At 41.5% G+C, this 17852-nt stretch overlaps 1 protein-coding gene and 1 non-coding gene across 9 annotated transcripts in view; one reads left to right on the top strand and one right to left on the bottom strand.

Annotated features, from left to right (window-relative positions):
- The window catches only part of PHLDB2 (pleckstrin homology like domain family B member 2), a 241536-nt gene that overhangs the window by 109342 nt on the left and 114342 nt on the right, over positions 1–17852 (top strand). For 7 of the 8 annotated variants that reach the window (XM_037055407.1, XM_037055361.1, XM_037055424.1 and 4 more), the window contains exon 3: positions 9784–9898. The exons of the other annotated variant lie outside the window; for it this stretch is intronic. In XM_037055407.1, the coding sequence (XP_036911302.1) occupies positions 9832–9898 (67 nt within the window). In that variant the 5' untranslated portion in view covers positions 9784–9831. The remainder of the gene's footprint in view (positions 1–9783; positions 9899–17852) is intronic. 8 annotated transcript variants of the gene reach the window in all.
- LOC118994420 (U2 spliceosomal RNA) lies at positions 15818–16006 on the bottom strand. The gene has a single exon (XR_005068043.1). It is a non-coding gene; the product is annotated as a U2 spliceosomal RNA (small nuclear RNA).

Here is a 17852-nt window from a genome sequence, read left to right as displayed (position 1 = left end):
TTTTAACAATATTAATTCTTCCAATTCATGAGTACAGTTTATCCTTCCACTTATCTGTATTTTTTTTCAGTGCCTCATAAATTATTGAGTATAAGACTTTTACCTCTTTGGTTAAATTTATTCCTAGGATTTTTTTCAGTGCAACTGTAAATAGGATTGTTTGCTTTGTTTCCCTTTCTGATAGTTCATTATTAGTGTATAAAAGACAACCCACTTTTGAATACTTATTTTGTATTTTGCTACTTTACTGAATTCATTTATCAGTTCTAGTAGCTTTTTTGGTGGTAGCTTTAGAGTCCTGTATATATAATATCATGTCATCTGTAATAATGACAGTATTATTTCTTCCTTACCAATAATGAATGCCTTTTATTTCTTTTTCTTGCCTGATTGCTATGGCTAAGACTTCCAATTCTATGCTGAATAAGAATGGTAAAAGTACACACCCCTATCTTGTTTCTAATCTTAAGGGAGACACTTGTATTTGTTATGTGTGAGTTTGTCATATGGTCTCTATTAGTTTAGATGTGTTTCCTATTTTCCCACTTTGCTGGGAGTTTCTATCATAAATGAGTTCTACATTTTGTCAACTGCTTTTTGTACATCTATTGATATAATCATATGATTTTTATTCTTCATCTTCATGTGGTATATCATGTTAATTGACTTGCAGATATTGAACTAAACTTGTATGCCAGGAAAAAATTCCATTTGATCATGGAGTATGATTTTTTTAAAGTATTGCTGAATTCTGCTGGCTAATATTTTGTTGAGAATATTTGTGTCTAAGTTTATCTTGAATATTGATCTTTCTTTGTAGTGTCTTTATCTGTTTTTAGAATCAGGGTAAGGTTGACCTTCTAAAATAAGATCAGGAGTCTTCCCTCCTCTTGAATTTTTTGGAATAGTGTGAAAAGAATAGGTGTTAATTCTTTGAATACTTGGTGAAATTTATCTATGAAGCCATCCAGTCCATGATTTTTATTGTTGGAATTTTTTTATTACTGCCTTGATTTTGGTGGTTGTAATTGATTGTTTCAGCTTTTCTGTTTATTTTTGATTCAGTCTTGGAAGATTGTATGTTAATAGGAAATCATCTCTCTCTTAGGTTGTCCAACTTATTGGCATATAATTGCTTGTAACATTTTATTATAATCTTTTGTACTTCTGAGGTATCAGTTGTTACTTCTCTCATTCAGTTCTGATTTTATTTATTTGGGTCCTCTTTTTTCTTTTTTTTCTGGTTCTTTGGGTTCTACAGTTCTATTTTTATTTATGTTTAAATTTTTAATACATTTTATTAAATATATTAAATGGCATAATGATTATGCCATTACAGTTGTCCCATTTCCCCTGCTTCATTACCCTCCACCCTGCACACCCCTCCCACCCACATTCCCCTCCTTTAGTTCATGTCCATGTGTCATAAGTTCTTCAGTTTCTACATTTTCCATACTATCCTAGCCCTTCCCGCCCTGTCTATTTTCTACTCACCATCTATGCTACTTATTCTCTGTATCTTTCCCCCCCTTCTCCTTCTCCCACTCCCCTATTGCTAACTCTCCATGTGATCTCCATTTCTATGGTTCCACTCCTGATCTAGCTGTCCACTTAGTTGGCTTTTGTTTTAGGTGTGGTTGTTAATAACTGTGAGTTTGCTGTCCTTTCAATGTTCTTATTTTTTATCTTCTTTTTCTTAGATAAGTCCCTTTAACATTTCGTATAATAAGGGCTTGGTGATGATGAACTTGAACTTGGCCTTATCTAAGAAGCACTTTATCTGTCCTTCCATTCTAAATGAAAGCTTTGCTGGATAGAGCAATCTTGGATATAGATCTTTGGATTTCATAACTTGGAATACTTCTTTCCAGCCCCTTCTTGCCTCTAAGGTCTCTTTTGTGAAATCAGCAGACAGTCTGCTGGAAACTCCTATGTAGGTGACTGTCCCCTTATCTCTGGCTGCTTCTAGAACTCTCTCCTTCACTTTTATCTTGGGTAATGTAATTATGATGTGCCTTGGTGTGTTCCTTCTTGGGTCCACCTTCTTTGTGAATCTCTGAGCTTCCTGGACTTCCTGGAAGTCTATTTCCTTTGCCAGATTGGGGAAGCTCTCCTTTATTATTTGTTCCAACAAGTTTTCTACTTGTGGCTGTTCCTCTTCCTCTTCTGGTACCCCTATAATTCGGATGTTGGAATGTTTAAAGATGTCCTGGGGGTTCCTAAGCCTCTCCTCTTTTTTTTTTTTTTTGAATTCTTGTTTCTTCCTTCTTTTTTGTTTGGCTGCTTCTTTCTTCCTTCTGGTCTACTCCACTGATTTGAGTCCCAGTTTTCTTTCCATCACTATTGGATCCCTGTCCATTTCCCTTCATTTCATTTAGTATAGCCTCCATTTTTTCCATCTAATTTGCAATGAAAATCAACCAGTTCTGTGAGCATCCTGATCATCAGTATTTTGAACTGTGCATCTGATAGGTTAGCTATCTCTTGGTCGCTTAGAAGTATAGACTCTGGGGCTTTGAGCTGTTCTTCTGCTTGAGCCATAATGTTTTGGTCTGGTCCAGTCTGTTACATATGAGAGGCAGACCCTTAGGTGTTCACCAGGGTGGGGCAACCCAGTTGCTGGGTTGTGACGATGTATGTGGGGTCGGGGTCAGAGAGGAAACAATTGCGCTTGTTTCACTCTCTCTTGGATTTCAGTCCCCTCTGCTGCTTGTTGCAAGCAAATTGGATCCTACTGGTGCTGGTTCCCAGGTGGGTGGGCTTGTGTACATTCTAGGACCCTGTGGGTCTCCCCAACAAATTCTCCTGTGAGGCTGGGAGTCTCTCCTAGCACCTTTACAATTGGTGCTTTTAGGTTTCATTTCCTGTCACTGGGGCCCTGGGTTGTGCGATCTGTCTCACTGCCCAGTTTTGCCTAGTTTATCTGCCGGCAAATGTGTGACTTCAGGCAGCCCTGCACCACTTGTGTTCCTGGGTCTGGAAGCCACTGTCTTTTTCTGCCGCTCCCTCTCCACTGGCAGTCAATTCCGTCCCTCTTACCAGTCTGGTTGAATGGTTGTCAGACTTCTGTACAGTTCAGTTTTCTGTCTGTTCTGATTGTGTCTTGTTTCTAAATCTTTGTTGTCCCTAATTTTGGTTGTGCAAGGAGGCATGGTGTTTCCACTTACGCCTCCATCTTGGCCGGACAGGTCCTCTTTTTTTCTTGATGAGTCTGGTTAAAAGTTTATCAGTCTATTTCTTGTTTATTTTTTCAAAGAACTAGCTCTTGTTTTATTTATCTTTTGTATTTTTTAGACTCTATTTTATTTGTTTCCTCTCTGATCTTTACTATTTTCTTCCTTCTACTCACTTTGGGTTTGTTTGTTGTTTTTTTCTAGTTTCTTTAGGTGTAAGATAATATTGTTTATTAGAGATTTTCCTTGCTGTTTGAAGTAGGGCTGTAAAGGAAACTTACTATAAGTTTCCTGTGAGGACTGCTTTTCCTGTGTCTCATAAATTTTGGGCTGCTATGTTTTCATTTTCATTTGTCTCCAAGTATTTTTTGATTTTTTTCCCTTGATCTCATTGTTAATAAATTACCTGTCTCATAACATGTCATTTAGCCTCCATGTGTTTGTGTATTTTTCAGATTTTTTAAAATATATTTTATTGATTTTGCTATTACAGTTGTCCCAATTTTTCTCCCTTATACCTTTTTCAACCCAGTATCCCCCATTTCCTTTAGCAATCTCTTACCTTAATCTATGCCCATGGGTCATGCATGTAAGTTCTTTGGCTACTCCATTTCCTATACTGTTCTAAATACCTCTTGTCTATTCTGTACCTACCAATTTGTACTTCTTAATCTCTGCATCTTATCCACCAATCTTCCCCTTCCCCTTTCAACTGATAACCCTCCAAATGGTCCCCATACCTAGGATTCTGTTTCTGTTCTGCTTGTTTGCTTAGTTTGTATCTTAGATTCAATTGTTGATTGTTGTGAATTTATTGCCATTTTAATATTCTTTAATTGTTTTGATCTTCTTTTTCTTAATTAAGTCCCTTTAACATTTCTTGTAATAATGGTGTGGTGATGATGAACTCTTTTAGCTTTACCTTGTCTGGGAAGCACTGTATCTGCCTTTCCATTCTAAATGATAGCTTTGCTGAATAAAGTAATCTAGGTCGTAGGTCCTTGCTTTTCATCAGTTTGAATACTTCTTGCCAGTCCCTTGTAGCCGGCAAAGTTTCTTTTGAGAAATCAGCTGAGAGTCTTATGGGAACTCCTTTGTTGGAAACTCTGCTTTTCTCTTGCTGCTTTTCAGATTCTCTTTTTACCTTTAACCTTTGGCGTTTTAATTACGATGTGTCTTGGTGTGGGCCTCTTTATGTATTTCTTGTTTGGGCCTCTCTGTGCTTCCTGGACTTGTATGTCTGTCTATTCCTTCACCACAGTAGGGAAATTTTCTTTCATTATTTTTTCAAATAAGTTTTTGATTTCTTGCTCTTTCTCTTCTCCTTCCAGCACCCCTATAAAGCAAATTTGATACCTTTGAAGTTGTCCCAGAGGCTCCTTACCCTATCCTTGTTTTTTTTTTTTTTTGCATTGTTTTTTTTTCTTGCTGTTCTGCTTGATTTTTTTTCCTTTTGTGTTCCTAATCATTGGTTTGACTTTTGGCTTTTTCCACTCCACTGTTGATTCCCTGTAAATTTTTATTTCACATACAGTAATTTGCATGTCTGCCTGGGTCTTTTTTATGCTATTGAAGTACCCAAAGAGTTCTTTGAGCATCCTAATAACCAGTGTTTTTTTATTTTTTTAAAGATTTTATTTATTTATCTTTAGTGGGGAAGGGAAAGAGAGAGAAATATCAATGTATGGTTGCCTTTCATGCGTCCCCTTCTGGGAACTGGCCTGCAACCCACACATTTGCTCCGATTGGGAATCAAACTGCAATCCTCTGGTTCACAGGCCCGCACTCAATCCACTGAGTTATACCAGCAAGGGCCTAATAACCAGTGTTTTGAACTCTGCATCTGATAATTGCTTATCTCCACTTTGTTTAGTTCTTTTTGTGAAGTTTTGTTCTGTCCTTTTATTTGGGCCATATTTCTTTGTCTCCTCATATTGGCAGCCTCGCTGTGTTTGTTTTTATTTATCAGGTAGAACTGCTTTGACTCCCTGTCTTAGAAGCGTGGCCTAATGTAAAAAAGTACACTAAGGTGGAAGGGGCAGAGACTTACACAATTGCCTGGGCAGGGCAGCCCACGTGAAACAGGTCGATGGAGTCTCAGATATGGCGTCACCAATCTGTAGCTCCATGCTGGGGAGGCCTGACTGTCTTATGGGAATTCCTTTGAAAGTCGCTCTCTTCTTTTCTCTTGCTGCTTTTGAGACTCTTTGTCCTTAACCTCTGTCATTTTGATTATGATGTGTCTTGATATGGACCTCTTTGGGTTCATCTGTTTGGGCCTCTAAACTTCCTGGACTTGTGTGTCTTTTTTCATCACCAGATTAGGAAAGTTTCAGTCATTATTTCTTCAAATAGGTCCCCAAGGCCTTACTCTCTCTCTCTTCCTCTGGCTCCCCTGTGATGTGATGTTGTTAAACTTGATGTTGTCCTAGGGGTACTTTAAACTGTCCTTCTTTTTTTCTTTTTGCTGCTCTGATTGGGTTTTTTCTGCTACTTTGTCTTCCAAATCTGTGGTTTGATCCTATGCTTCATTTAATCTTCTGTTGATTCCTTCCTGTGTGTTCTTCATTTCATTATTGTATTTAGCATTTCTGACTCATTCTTATCTATGGTTTCTATGTCCATTGTTGTACTGTTGAAGTCCTCACTAAGTTTCCTGAGCATCCTTATAACTATTGTTTTGAACTCCCTATCTCGCTAATTGCTTGCCTTCTTTCATTTTTTTTCTGAAAATTTATCCTGTTCTTTCATTTGGGGTATGTTTCTTTGTCTCACCATTTTTTTCTGTCTCTCTGTGTTTTTTTCTGTGTATTTCAAGATCTGCTATGCCTCTCAGTCTTGATAGGATGGCTTCATATAATACATGTTACATAGGGTCCAGTGGCTCAATCTCCCTTTTTATTTGGATTAGGTGTTCCAGGAGTGTCCCTTCTGAAGATCACATGAGCCCTCCTGTTGAAAGTGAGTCTTAATTGCTGTTGGTATGTCTGTGGATGGAGTTGACCCTCAGGTTGCCTGACTCTAAGAATTGGCCACTACCACAATATATACATGTTGGTGATAACCCTTCAAAGTGGATTTAGCCCCAGCAAGTTCTGGTGCCTGCCAAGAGCTGCCTTTGAGTGTGCTGCTTGTGGAACTAATCAGGTCATGCTGTGATGTGATCTAAAGCCAGCCACCAGGTCTATTGGGTCTGGGGCCTCTAAGAGGGAGAAACTCTGATGCAGATAATATCAGACACTGCCTGTGACTGGTCCTGGGCAGTGTCTGATGGGAGACACAACATGGTCCACATTTGATAGCTGTCTGTGCTGGGCTTGGATGTGCGTGAAAGCAGTCAAGCTGCATTCCAAGGCCAGCTGTCATCAGTACTGTCCTGAGGCAGGTCAGCCAACGGCCCAAGGCACCATGAGAGCCACCGCCATCTTCTACTGCCTGTTAGGTGCAGCCACTGAACAAACCTCAGGTGGTACACAAGTTTCATGAGTTGGGTTCTTCGAGAGCCACATGGCAAGTGATGTTCACTGGGTTAGTACAGATTCAAGCTTGGTGCCACTGCTGATCCTAGACCACTGAGTAAATGTCTCAGGGTACACGGAAGTCACCCACAACCTACCTGTGGTCTTTGGACCTTTGTGTTGGGACAGGGTGTCTGGGAATCATCAGGTTAGAGCCAATCGAGTTCATCAAACTAGAGCAAATTAAGTATTGGTCATGTGGAAGGAGGGTTCTGTATAGGAATGGTGGCACTCGTAGAGCAGGCCAGAAGATGACCCTTTTTTATAGCCAGAAAACTCAGCCTCTCCCTGTATTTCTCCAGCACTACCCTGAGCCCACCTGAAATTCTCTAAGAGTTTTCTTTAAAAGGCTGCAGTGCTGATGTGGGCTTGTTGCTGCCGGCCAAGCCCACAGCTGTGGGAGAGCTGGGTAGGACAGGGACTCAGGGAGCAAGTGTGTTTCTCAAGGTTAATGTGTGTGGGAGGAAGGCCCCACACTGGATCAGTGATGCCTGTTGGGTGTTTGGGGAAACAGCCTTTTCCCTAAAGCCACACAGCTCAGTTTTCCCCTGTGTATCTCCAGCACTCCAAGCTTGCCTGAATTCTTTAAGAGTTTTTAAAGAAAGATTGCAATGCGGGCTTGGGTTGCCACTGCCAGGAGAGCCCACGGCCATGAACAACCTGGGTATGGCAGGGCCTCAAGGAGACTACAGGGCAGATCTATTGCAGGTTCCTAGACCAATGTCATTTTGGGGGAGTAGTTGACCCAGCAACGGTAACATTAGTGGTGGTACAGGAGAGGGACTAAACGCAGAGACATTGGTGGCTGTCTCTCCAGCTCTCTCTGAAGCCACACAACTCAGTCTCTCCGTGTATGACTCTAGAAACTTCTGAGCCACTCTTCTGCCACCCAGAGTGAGTGCATGTGAGTAAAATTGCGTGCACAGCCCTTGTAAGGAGATGCCTGGGTTTCTAGCAGTCTTCTGTCTCACTCACAGCTAGATGTTATGCGGGCTCTTCTTTCTAGCACTGATGCTGTGGGCTGGGGAGCCCAGCTTGGGGTTAGGACCCATTGATCCTCTGCAACTGAGATAACCCTCCAGACTCTCTATGGTAGTTTATGGGTGTAGAGCCAGCCAGTTTCAGGTCTCCGCCTCTCCTACTGGTCTCAGCATTGCTTCTTCTGTATAGGCTCAGTTTTAGGACTTCTGTTCAGCTAGTCTTCAGATGGTTATTCAGGCCGATTGTTCTACAATTTAGTTGTAATTTTAATGTGTTCATGGGAGGAGGCGAGTGCAACTTCTACCTACTCCATCATCTTGGATCCTTAGAAGTCGTGTGTCACCTGCAAATTGGTTTCAACTTTCTCAGCCTTCACCTAAGTCATTGACCAACACAGCTCAATTCTCTCCTTTAGTACATTACTTTTGCATGAAGAACACACAAACCACTAACTTTGTCATTGTTTTTTCCTGAGCAGCAACCACAGGTTTAAATAGAACATTAAGCTCCTGATGTTCTTCTTTTCAAAATATGTTGTATATCTAGAGAAAACAGTTGCATCACCACTCCAGAGAAGCCCCATTTTCAGTTTTAAGAGTTCTTTTTATGATTTAGATACAACTCCCTTATCAGCTACTTGATTTGCAATTGTTTGCACACATTCTGTGGGTTGTCTTTTCACTTTCTTGATAGTATTATTGGCACATAAAAGTTTTTCAAGTTCCTATTTAATATAACCAAAGAAATCTGTATTTCAGCATTTTCTTCTAAAGTAATATTCACATTGGTACTTTCAATGGAAGTGTTGCCTTGTACTTTGCTGACAAAAGTGAGACCCTCAGTATGAAATTGCTGTACTCTCAACCTTTCCTCACACACAGCTATTGATCTACATGACATCTGCTCTCATCTGCTTTTCTCCATCTGTTCTCTTGGAATGAGGAGCACTTCATATAGTCAAGGCTGACCCTCCAACTACGTTCTTGATCCTATCCTCTCCTTCTTCTCTCAGGACCCTACTCCATCATTTGGCCCACCTTTCTCCTAGACATTTACCATTTCCCTCTCTATCTTCCTTCAGACTCTGACCCTGTATTTGCATTCTTAGATAATAGCATCAGCAACTACCACTACCTGAATTTGTACCAGACTCTCCCCCGCACCCACCTCCCAGTACCAATAAATCGTATTGGCCTGATAACTTCCATCTCCCTTATGTACCACAGTCTGAATCTTGCTACCTTACATTTTAGATTAGTTTCTCAGCATCTCTCCCCAGAAATATTGTAAAAGTCTCTAACTGGTCTTTGTGGCCATAGTTCTGCCACCATTAAAGTCCACCCTCCTTAATACATCAAGAGCAATTTAAAAACTGAATAAGGAATGGGAACTGTCACTTCACAAGGTAGTGTGCATACTGGTTCTGTGATTTGTGATGACTCTTTCATTTTTCCTGGGCCACACACAGGTTTCCTATCTGTGAAACGGCAGTGACAGCAGGAACATAGCAGATGGGAGCCCGTCCATGGTAGTGACACCACACCATCTCCCAGTGCGTCCCTGAGTCTGCAGAAAACCAAAACTGGTCCTATGAGAGCTGTGAGAAGCCTGAGAAATTCAAGAGCTCCTTGGAGAGAGCTCTCAAGAACAAAGATACTGGTTTCATTTCCTACAATATGAGATGATGTAAATATTAAAATAAATAATAAAGACAAAGTATCTAACAGGATAGCTGGCAAATAATAAGCATGGGCTGAAAAAATAGAAAATAAACAAAAACAAACTCCAAGCAGAAACAACTATGCTGAGAAGCTGATTCTTCTTACTGTTTAAGTATTTATTGCCCATTACTTGTTCGCTGACATGTTTTTTAATCTATAATTATTCTATCCAAAAGTGTGCTTCCATGGATCCTGATTGGTGGTGACTGAGTTTTGTCATTCTAAAGGCTAGTTAGCAGTGGGGTTAGAGGATGATCCAGGATGTCTGTTTTACAGATTCAAAGCACTTAGTGTTTCCAAGATGTTAACTTGGTCAACTGTCAGTTGTCAGAGGTCACCTCAGCTTTCAGCTTCTCGATCATGGCACTTCTCTGTCCTTGCTGTGTACAGGCTGCCATCAACCCCAGTTTCTCCTCTGAGATTCCCCTGAAGATCCCGATGGAGGAGGGTAACGCCTACAAAGAGGAGCCCCAGGAGAATGGAGCCAGCGATGTGCGGCACTTAGGTGAGAACTCTCTGGGTGTGCACTGCATTCTCAGAGATTTTCAGTACATACTTACAGGTACCGACTCTCCGCCATACATACGGAAGGACACGCATTGAGTTCAGCAAGCAGCAGGAAGATAGTCTCAGGCTGGTGACCCTTGTCTAGAGCTTTGGTCATGGGCTTTCTTACTGCCAGGAAGACACATTGAACTTGGACCAGATACAGGATGGCCGGCAGGGCAAAGCAGCTGGCATGCCAAGGTTTCTGCCAGTGATTGACCCAGACATTCCAACATCAAAGCACACACAGAAAGAGGTGGATGGGACCCATGGNTTCAGTACATACTTACAGGTACCGACTCTCCGCCATACATACGGAAGGACACGCATTGAGTTCAGCAAGCAGCAGGAAGATAGTCTCAGGCTGGTGACCCTTGTCTAGAGCTTTGGTCATGGGCTTTCTTACTGCCAGGAAGACACATTGAACTTGGACCAGATACAGGATGGCCGGCAGGGCCAAGCAGCTGGCATGCCAAGGTTTCTGCCAGTGATTGCCCCAGACATTCCAACATCAAAGCGCACACAGAAAGAGGTGGATGGGACCCATGGAGAAAGGCACCGTGTTCTTCGGGTCTCCAGAAGAGGGGCTGACCCTGTTGTCACCTTCCAGAAGGGACGAGGCTGCAACCCAGACACTCCCAATTCACAGGGCTTGTGCTGCTGATTGAGTCTTTAATATGTCCCTGGCATTTGAAACTGCATAAATGAACTCATAAAATGTGTATTTTCCTCATTATTTTTTATTATGCTTCAAAATGTCAAGTAACGGAGGATAAGGGAGGAGGTGCTGGAGGATATGCTGGGAACCTGGTGTCAGGTGACCTCGTCGGTATTTCCCTGAAACCAGCTCGTTTTCTCTGTGCTGCAAAGTCCTCTTTATTAACAGTGACTTCAAGCTAGATTAACTTTTTCATTTAATTGCTGTGCTAAGTTCTAGATGCAGAAGTTAACATAGAAATCTCCGGTGTTAGCGTTAGTAAGGGTTGCCCAGAGAATCACAATCAGTAGAATATACATTCATACATATATGTGTGTGTATACATATATACACATCCACACACTGGATGTATATATACACACACACACACAGAGTGGGCAAACGTGGGTTTACAGTTGTTCATATGGGAAATAATACAATTGTTAATAAATAATAATACAAGAATAAACTTTGTTCGTGTACTCATAACTATAAACGTACTTTGCCCCACCCTGGAGAAAGAGAAAGAAAAGGGGAGACAGAGAGAGAGAGAGAGAGAAGAGGTGGAGATTTTGTCTAAGGCATTGAAACACTGTCTCATGTGGTTGTGGGTTGTGGGTTGTGGGGGCTGGGAAGTCTGGGATTTGTCGGGTAGGCCTGCAGGCTGGGACTTCATGCAGCACTTCTATGTGCAGTCTTGAGGAGGATTCCTTGTTTGTGAAACCTCAGTCTTTGTTTTTAAGGTCTGCCTGTTGGACGAGAACAACTCACATGATAAAAGCTCATTTGCGTTTCTCAAAATATACTGATTTAGATGTTCATTGTTTCTAAGACACATCTTCACGGCCACACATCTAGATTGGTGTTTGACCAAACAACTGGGCACCACAGCCTGGCCAAGTTGACACAAAATTAAGCATCACAGTCCTCCAACCTTAGGGAGTTTATCTCTTGAGCAAAGGTGAAAGAGAAAACAGGTAAAATTGCAAGCCAGTGATGTGAAGTACATTGGCACCTAACTGAGACTGGGGAGGGAGCTGGGAAAGCTTTCTGGAGAGCAGGATCTCTGGACTGACAGGATACTGGGGAATAACTGTAAGAAGCGCATCACAGTGGACACTTCCCGCCTTGCAGGAAGAGGAGGGAGGGAATGGCAAGCCACTGGGTGGAAACATAACCTGGAGAAACCAAACAACTTTTTGTTGTTGTTGTTGTTGTTGTTGTTTAATTGTTAAAGCTAAACTGAGGATTCTGGGCTTGTTTTAAAGGCTTGGAGGAGTTGCTGAAGAATTCTTAGGATTGAAGTGCTGAGATTAGATTTTTAGTATTTGGGACTAATTCACATATTCAACAAATATTTGATAGTGTCTGTTGTGTATGAAGTACTGTGGCAGGCTCTAGGGTATAATGGTCCCTGACCTCACAAAGCTGAGAATTTAGTGGGGAAATGAGGAAAAAAACAAATATAATACAAATTTAAATTAGTGCTATTGAGACAGACTTCATGTAGAAACTTTATAATTTCAGCATCTGCCTATTGCTTTTCACACCAGCCATCACATCCCTACCATAAGTACAAGCTTAAAATGCTGAGTAATCACTCAGCTACCACCCCATGCCCCATCCCCTCTCTGAGCCAAACACTTGGATTTGATGCCTACTGACTCTCTTTCTTGAAAGTGTAAATCTTGGCTTTCCCTTTAGGCCCTTCCATCTTCTATCGCCTTGGACGCACCTTGCCTACCACACACCCAGGGTTCCTCTAGCCTCTGGCCCAGTGAAACTTCTCCCCTGACACTCGAGCTTGTTCCTGGCCCTCATAGGAGTCGGGGTTAAGAATACTATCAGGTGATAAATAAAGGCAAAGGGAATGGAGAGAATGGTACTATTGACAGGTATTTAAGAGGTAAAAAATGATATGACTTAGTATTGAGAAAAAGTAAGTGATTGAGGACACTTTCCAAATTGGGGGATTGGATGAACTACTATTATAAGAAGGTGACCTTTATTTAGTTATAGAATATAACAAAGAAGGAGGATTAAGAAGTGGCAATGGGGAAAGGTAATAAAGATTTGGACATGCGTGATTGGCAGTGCCTAGGAGACATCCTTGTAAAGATGCACGACATATTATCACCACCTTCTGCCAATTGCATCCCTCAACGCTCCTTCATTGTTATAATGACAGGGTTGTCATAGTTGGATTGAAAGACAAGGGATGGATATTTTCAACAGGATCAAAGCATTCAACTATTTACAAAGTCACTGAGAGTTTAACATGAAATGCTAATAACCCATGAGAGGTAAAACTTTCTTTTGAGGACAAATTACCAGTGAATTATTCATTAGGGATACTGCTGCTTTCCACCCATTTGGATCCTTCAAAACTGCCTGTGTAAGAAATTTTCCACCTGCATGGTCACTTTGATAAACTTCAGAAACTGGATGGAAGGACAAAACAAGCCCGAGCAACAGAAACGTAATCAACCACACCAGTGCTTGTCTTGATTGCATTGTCTGTCAGTGCTCACCAGACCAGAGGAAGAAAGAGTAATGAAGTGGTCCGCCCCCTCCAGCATGCTCATTGTTGGGGGTCCTCAGACCTCACCTGGGCTTTTTGGAGAGGAAACAGGAAGAGCCGCAGAAAACTCTGCTGGCAGGCATGGGGAGAGAGAGAAAAACAACCTTTTAACCATGTCTATATTTGCCTTCTTATCTAGCAAATCCGGTCAATATATTTAACTCCCCCCTCGTGCATTGTTGGATCCCTAAGCCTTTTGTAGCACTAACTTTAGTAGTAACATTAAAGGTATGGACTCTCCATCTACCCATGTTGAAATTCTAGAAGTTCTTATGTCAATCATATAGATATACTACAAATAAATGCCTTGGGCAGCAACCTCTTGAGATGAATAAGAGAAGGACTTTAAAATAGACCTTATTTTGCCCTGGCTGGTGTAGCTCAGTGGATTGAGCATGGGCCTGTGAACCCCACGATCACGGTTCGATTTCCAGCCAGGGCACATGCCTAGGTTGTAGGCCAGTTCCCAGCAGGGGACACACGAGAGGCAACCATATATTGATATTTCTCTCCCTCTCTCCTTCCCTTCCCCTCTAAAGATACATAAATAAAATCTTTAAAATAAATAAATAAATAAAATAGACCTTATTTTTATTCCTATTGGAGAAACACAGTAAATGAACATCAATCATCTTCTTTAGGCGTATTTGTAATCCAGAGAAACTGTCCTGGTCCCAGAGAATAGCCAGAAATCCCAATGAGGCTAAAAGAACTGTACTAGTTATAAACACCATTCTCTGTAGCTCAGAACTAAATGGTTCAAACAATCATTTAGAACTTTGTGAGCTCTGATGAATCGCTAGTCATAGCTGGGTACTATATAATAATGTTTTTATTAGCCCTCTTAACAACTGCCCTGAGAGAAACAATGCAATTAATATCCCCATAATGTGAAACATCAAAAAGTTCAAGCAAGTAGCCCTAAGCCTCGGTGCCACGGCCAGTACATTGGAATTTTAAGTCATTGAGTTTCCAGCCCAACACTTGATCCAACAGCCAAAATAAAGGTACCTGATTCATGCTTATTTCTGTGAGGATATTAGGATCTGTGACTACAGAGTCATCATAGGATGAAAAAAAGGAGAGCAGTCAAGAGAGGGCAGAGAGATTCAGGATCTTAACTGGGCCCTTAGGGATATTCCACTGAGCGCCTTGACTTGGCTGGATACTTTGGTTTACACTCAGGGAACAGAATCTGTGGTGCTTTACTGGACTCTTTGTTCTGTGGCTGGAGCTCATCTTTCTCTCTCTTCCTAGCCTCACATAATGGTTCCACTTCCTACATGGCCACTGGCTACTCCTGTATTTGTCAGGCGAGGAGGAGCCAGTGCAAGTTTAGAACAAGGAAATTACATAATTAAAATGGTATTGGATATAAAGCCTAAAATTCAGAGCCCCTTCCTCCTCCCCCAGATCTGTCCCCTCCTCCCATCTCCCTGGGTCTTTTCTCCCATGCCCCGCCATGTACTGTGGATGCAGGCAGGCAAGCCTCGTGGTCACCACTTCCCTGACCTGCCTGGGCCTCACCGTGCCGCTGCCTTTTCATGTCATCACCTCTGCCTAGAAGGCCTTGTCTTTCAATATGAAGGTCTCATATATTTCCTTAAAGGACTGATTGGGCAGAGATGCCTTTTCATTTGTACAGTATTTTTAATACTACATTATCGCATTGCAGTTATAGTACACACCTTATTAGAGACACATTACAGATAGCTCATCTGCGCCTCCCACCCATCTCGGCATACCATGTGGAACACAGTAGATGCTTAGTGAATTTGCCTTTGTGTTTAACATCCTCACGTTCTGAATCCTGTTCCCTGCTCTGAGGTGTCAGACATCTCTAGTGCAAGGAGGTCTGCTTATATCTGACACACCCGTTGGAACACTTACTCCTCCCAACATGACTCAAAAAATATATACATACATTGTACTAATGGAGAGTTTGAAATCAAGGTTTGAGATACGAGAAGGAGGAGGAAGTCAGGTGAAAGAAAAAATAATGAAAAGCAACAGGGAAGAGAGGCTGAGTTTCTTACAAAATTAAGGAGTACTGCGATAGAGCACTATTTCTGTGACAGTCAGATAAGCCACAAAGAAAACTCCTTGTTTGAAGTCCGCCATGCAAGAAATGTAGACCAGTTCAAGGGCCTCAAGTGATTAGAAAAGCGGGCCAGACAAACACAGCTGGGATAGGTCTGTCTAAAGGGGACACACACACATGCACACACACACACACACGCATTCCCCGAATCCTGTTTCTGTCTCATTCCAATACGCACAAAATCCAACAAAAAAGACTGGGAGTGGGGCAAAAAGAAACATTTTATACAGAGATTAATGTATTCAGATGTCCAAATGTATTTAGATTATTCTCATGATTGACTAGAGAACCAATCTTTAAATAGTTTGAACAAAACTCAGCTTATAGTGATAAATTTTCACTTTAATTTTGGTTAATTGTCAGGTGTTAATGTGAAGAGCTACTGTGTTACTTATACTTCATATTTTTAAATACGTATGTAAGAACATAGAGTAAAATCCAAATATATAATAATGTTATTAAAATAAAAATATATAGAAGACATAAACAAAAAAAGAGTAGAAAGCAAAATCTTTATTACCATAGTAAAATAATTTAACAGTAATTTGAAGCTGAGCTTCCTGGCAACTAGGATCCAAAGTAAAACATTGATTTACAAAGTTCTTCTAAACAATTATTGCAACCTAGCATGAAAGCGATGAAGAGACCTTTTCTACACTTGATCTTAGCCAAAAGGCCGAGAAGTGATGAGACCTTTTCTAATTAATAAAAATACACTGATTCTGTAAGAGAGAAAATTTATCCCAGTCCCAAATTCTAAAAAGAGTTCATGAGGAGGAATTCAACTCCCAGAGGCCAGTGTAACAGAGTGATTGCCACCACTGTCAACAGCCCCACACAAAGGACCAGTGCAGTTGGAAACTGCTTTTTGATGCGACACAATGCCTAGTGGCATAAGCCACACACGGAGAAAAGCCCCAAAAGATCTCACTTATATGTGGAATCTAAAACAAATCAAATACGTACAAGAGAAGAGAAGAAAGTTGCTTAGCAGATGCGCAGGGGTGAGGGAAATGGGGAGATGCTGGTCCAAGGGGACGGAGTTCCGGTAGGTGGGAGGAGGAAGTCCGAGATCAGCGGCACAGCACGGTGACTGGAGTCTACGCTGCGGTGGGGGATACTGGAGGCGGCATAAGGGTACAATCAGGTGTTCTCATCACACACACGCACCAAGGTAATATGTGAGAAGACATGTTCACTAGTTTGACTGTTGTCATCATTTCCCTAGATGTTTGCCCATCATCAAATCATCGTGCTTTATACCCTAAGTATATGCTGTTGTAATTTTTTAATGAAAAAAGGAACTACACTTGGAGAGCTGTCCAGCCCCTGAACAAAGTGCATGCCTATATTAGCAAAGTGATCCGTAAAAATACGAGTTTGATGTTATTCATCCCACTTTTCAGAACAGAAGTTTGTTTCTTCGTGAAGGTAAATAACATTTAAATTCCTTGGCTAGTAAAGGGACTGAGGTCAGGGTTCAAATCCAGGTCCACCCGACTGCAAAATCCTGATGTATTCACTGCACCCTGTAAATAGAAACCTCTTAATTCTCTGCTCCGCTATCGCTGCACACACAGGACAAAATGTGCAGATTCCGGACACGAGTGAAGTCCAGCTTGTCTTTGCTAATGAAGGGACACAGCAGCGAAATTAATGCCAAGTGAAATAATTCATATATCACTGTGGTTGACGCTTCACTTTTCCCAACTGAGAGGGTGAAGGATACAGAAAAGCGAGATCTGGTACGCTTACCATCATGGATCCTGGAGAAAGAAACAGGAAATGCACTGCTCCTGTGTAGTTTACCACGCAATCTCCTCCAGTGGACAAGAGAGAATGGCAGAAGAGGGTGTGGCTCTGGTCTGTGGTGAAACAGGGCCTTGTTTAAAAAAGAAAAACCCAGGAAATGGAAAATGTAGAAAGCAAGAGCTCATTTCTTTTTTCTTTCTACTTTTTATTTAGTTAAATTAATTAATTTATTTTTAAAGATTTTATTTATTTAGAGAGAGGGGAAGGGAGGGAGAAAGAAAGGGATCCGTTGCCTTTCACGCACCCCCAGCTCAGGACCTGGCCTGCAACCCAGGCACATGCCCTGCCTGACCAGGAATCAAACTGGTGACCCTTCAGTTTGCAGGTTGAAAAAAAGGAACTGCACTTGGAGAGCTGTCCAGCCCCTGAACAAAGTGCATGCCTATATTAGCAAAGTGATCCGTAAAAATACGAGTTTGATGTTATTCGTCCCACTTTTCAGAACAGAAGTTTGTTTCTTCGTGAAGGTAAATAACATTTAAATTCCTTGGCTAGTAAAGGGACTGAGGTCAGGGTTCAAATCCAGGTCCACCCGACTGCAAAATCCTGATGTATTCACTCACCCACCCACCCAGCCACACCAGTCAGGGCTCTTCCTATTTTTTAAAACATCGTAACTAAGAGGAAGTCTGGTAATAATGACTATTACAATAATAACAGGTGTTAAATTTTGAGTGCCTTCTATACATTTTAGGATGCTGGGGTCTGCCCGTCACACTTCA

This window comes from Sturnira hondurensis, unplaced genomic scaffold (assembly GCF_014824575.4).
Source record: "Sturnira hondurensis isolate 20B ecotype Veracruz unplaced genomic scaffold, ASM1482457v3 Scaffold0000880, whole genome shotgun sequence".
Taxonomy (NCBI): domain Eukaryota; kingdom Metazoa; phylum Chordata; class Mammalia; order Chiroptera; family Phyllostomidae; genus Sturnira; species Sturnira hondurensis.
This window is presented reverse-complemented; position numbering and strand designations above follow the sequence as displayed.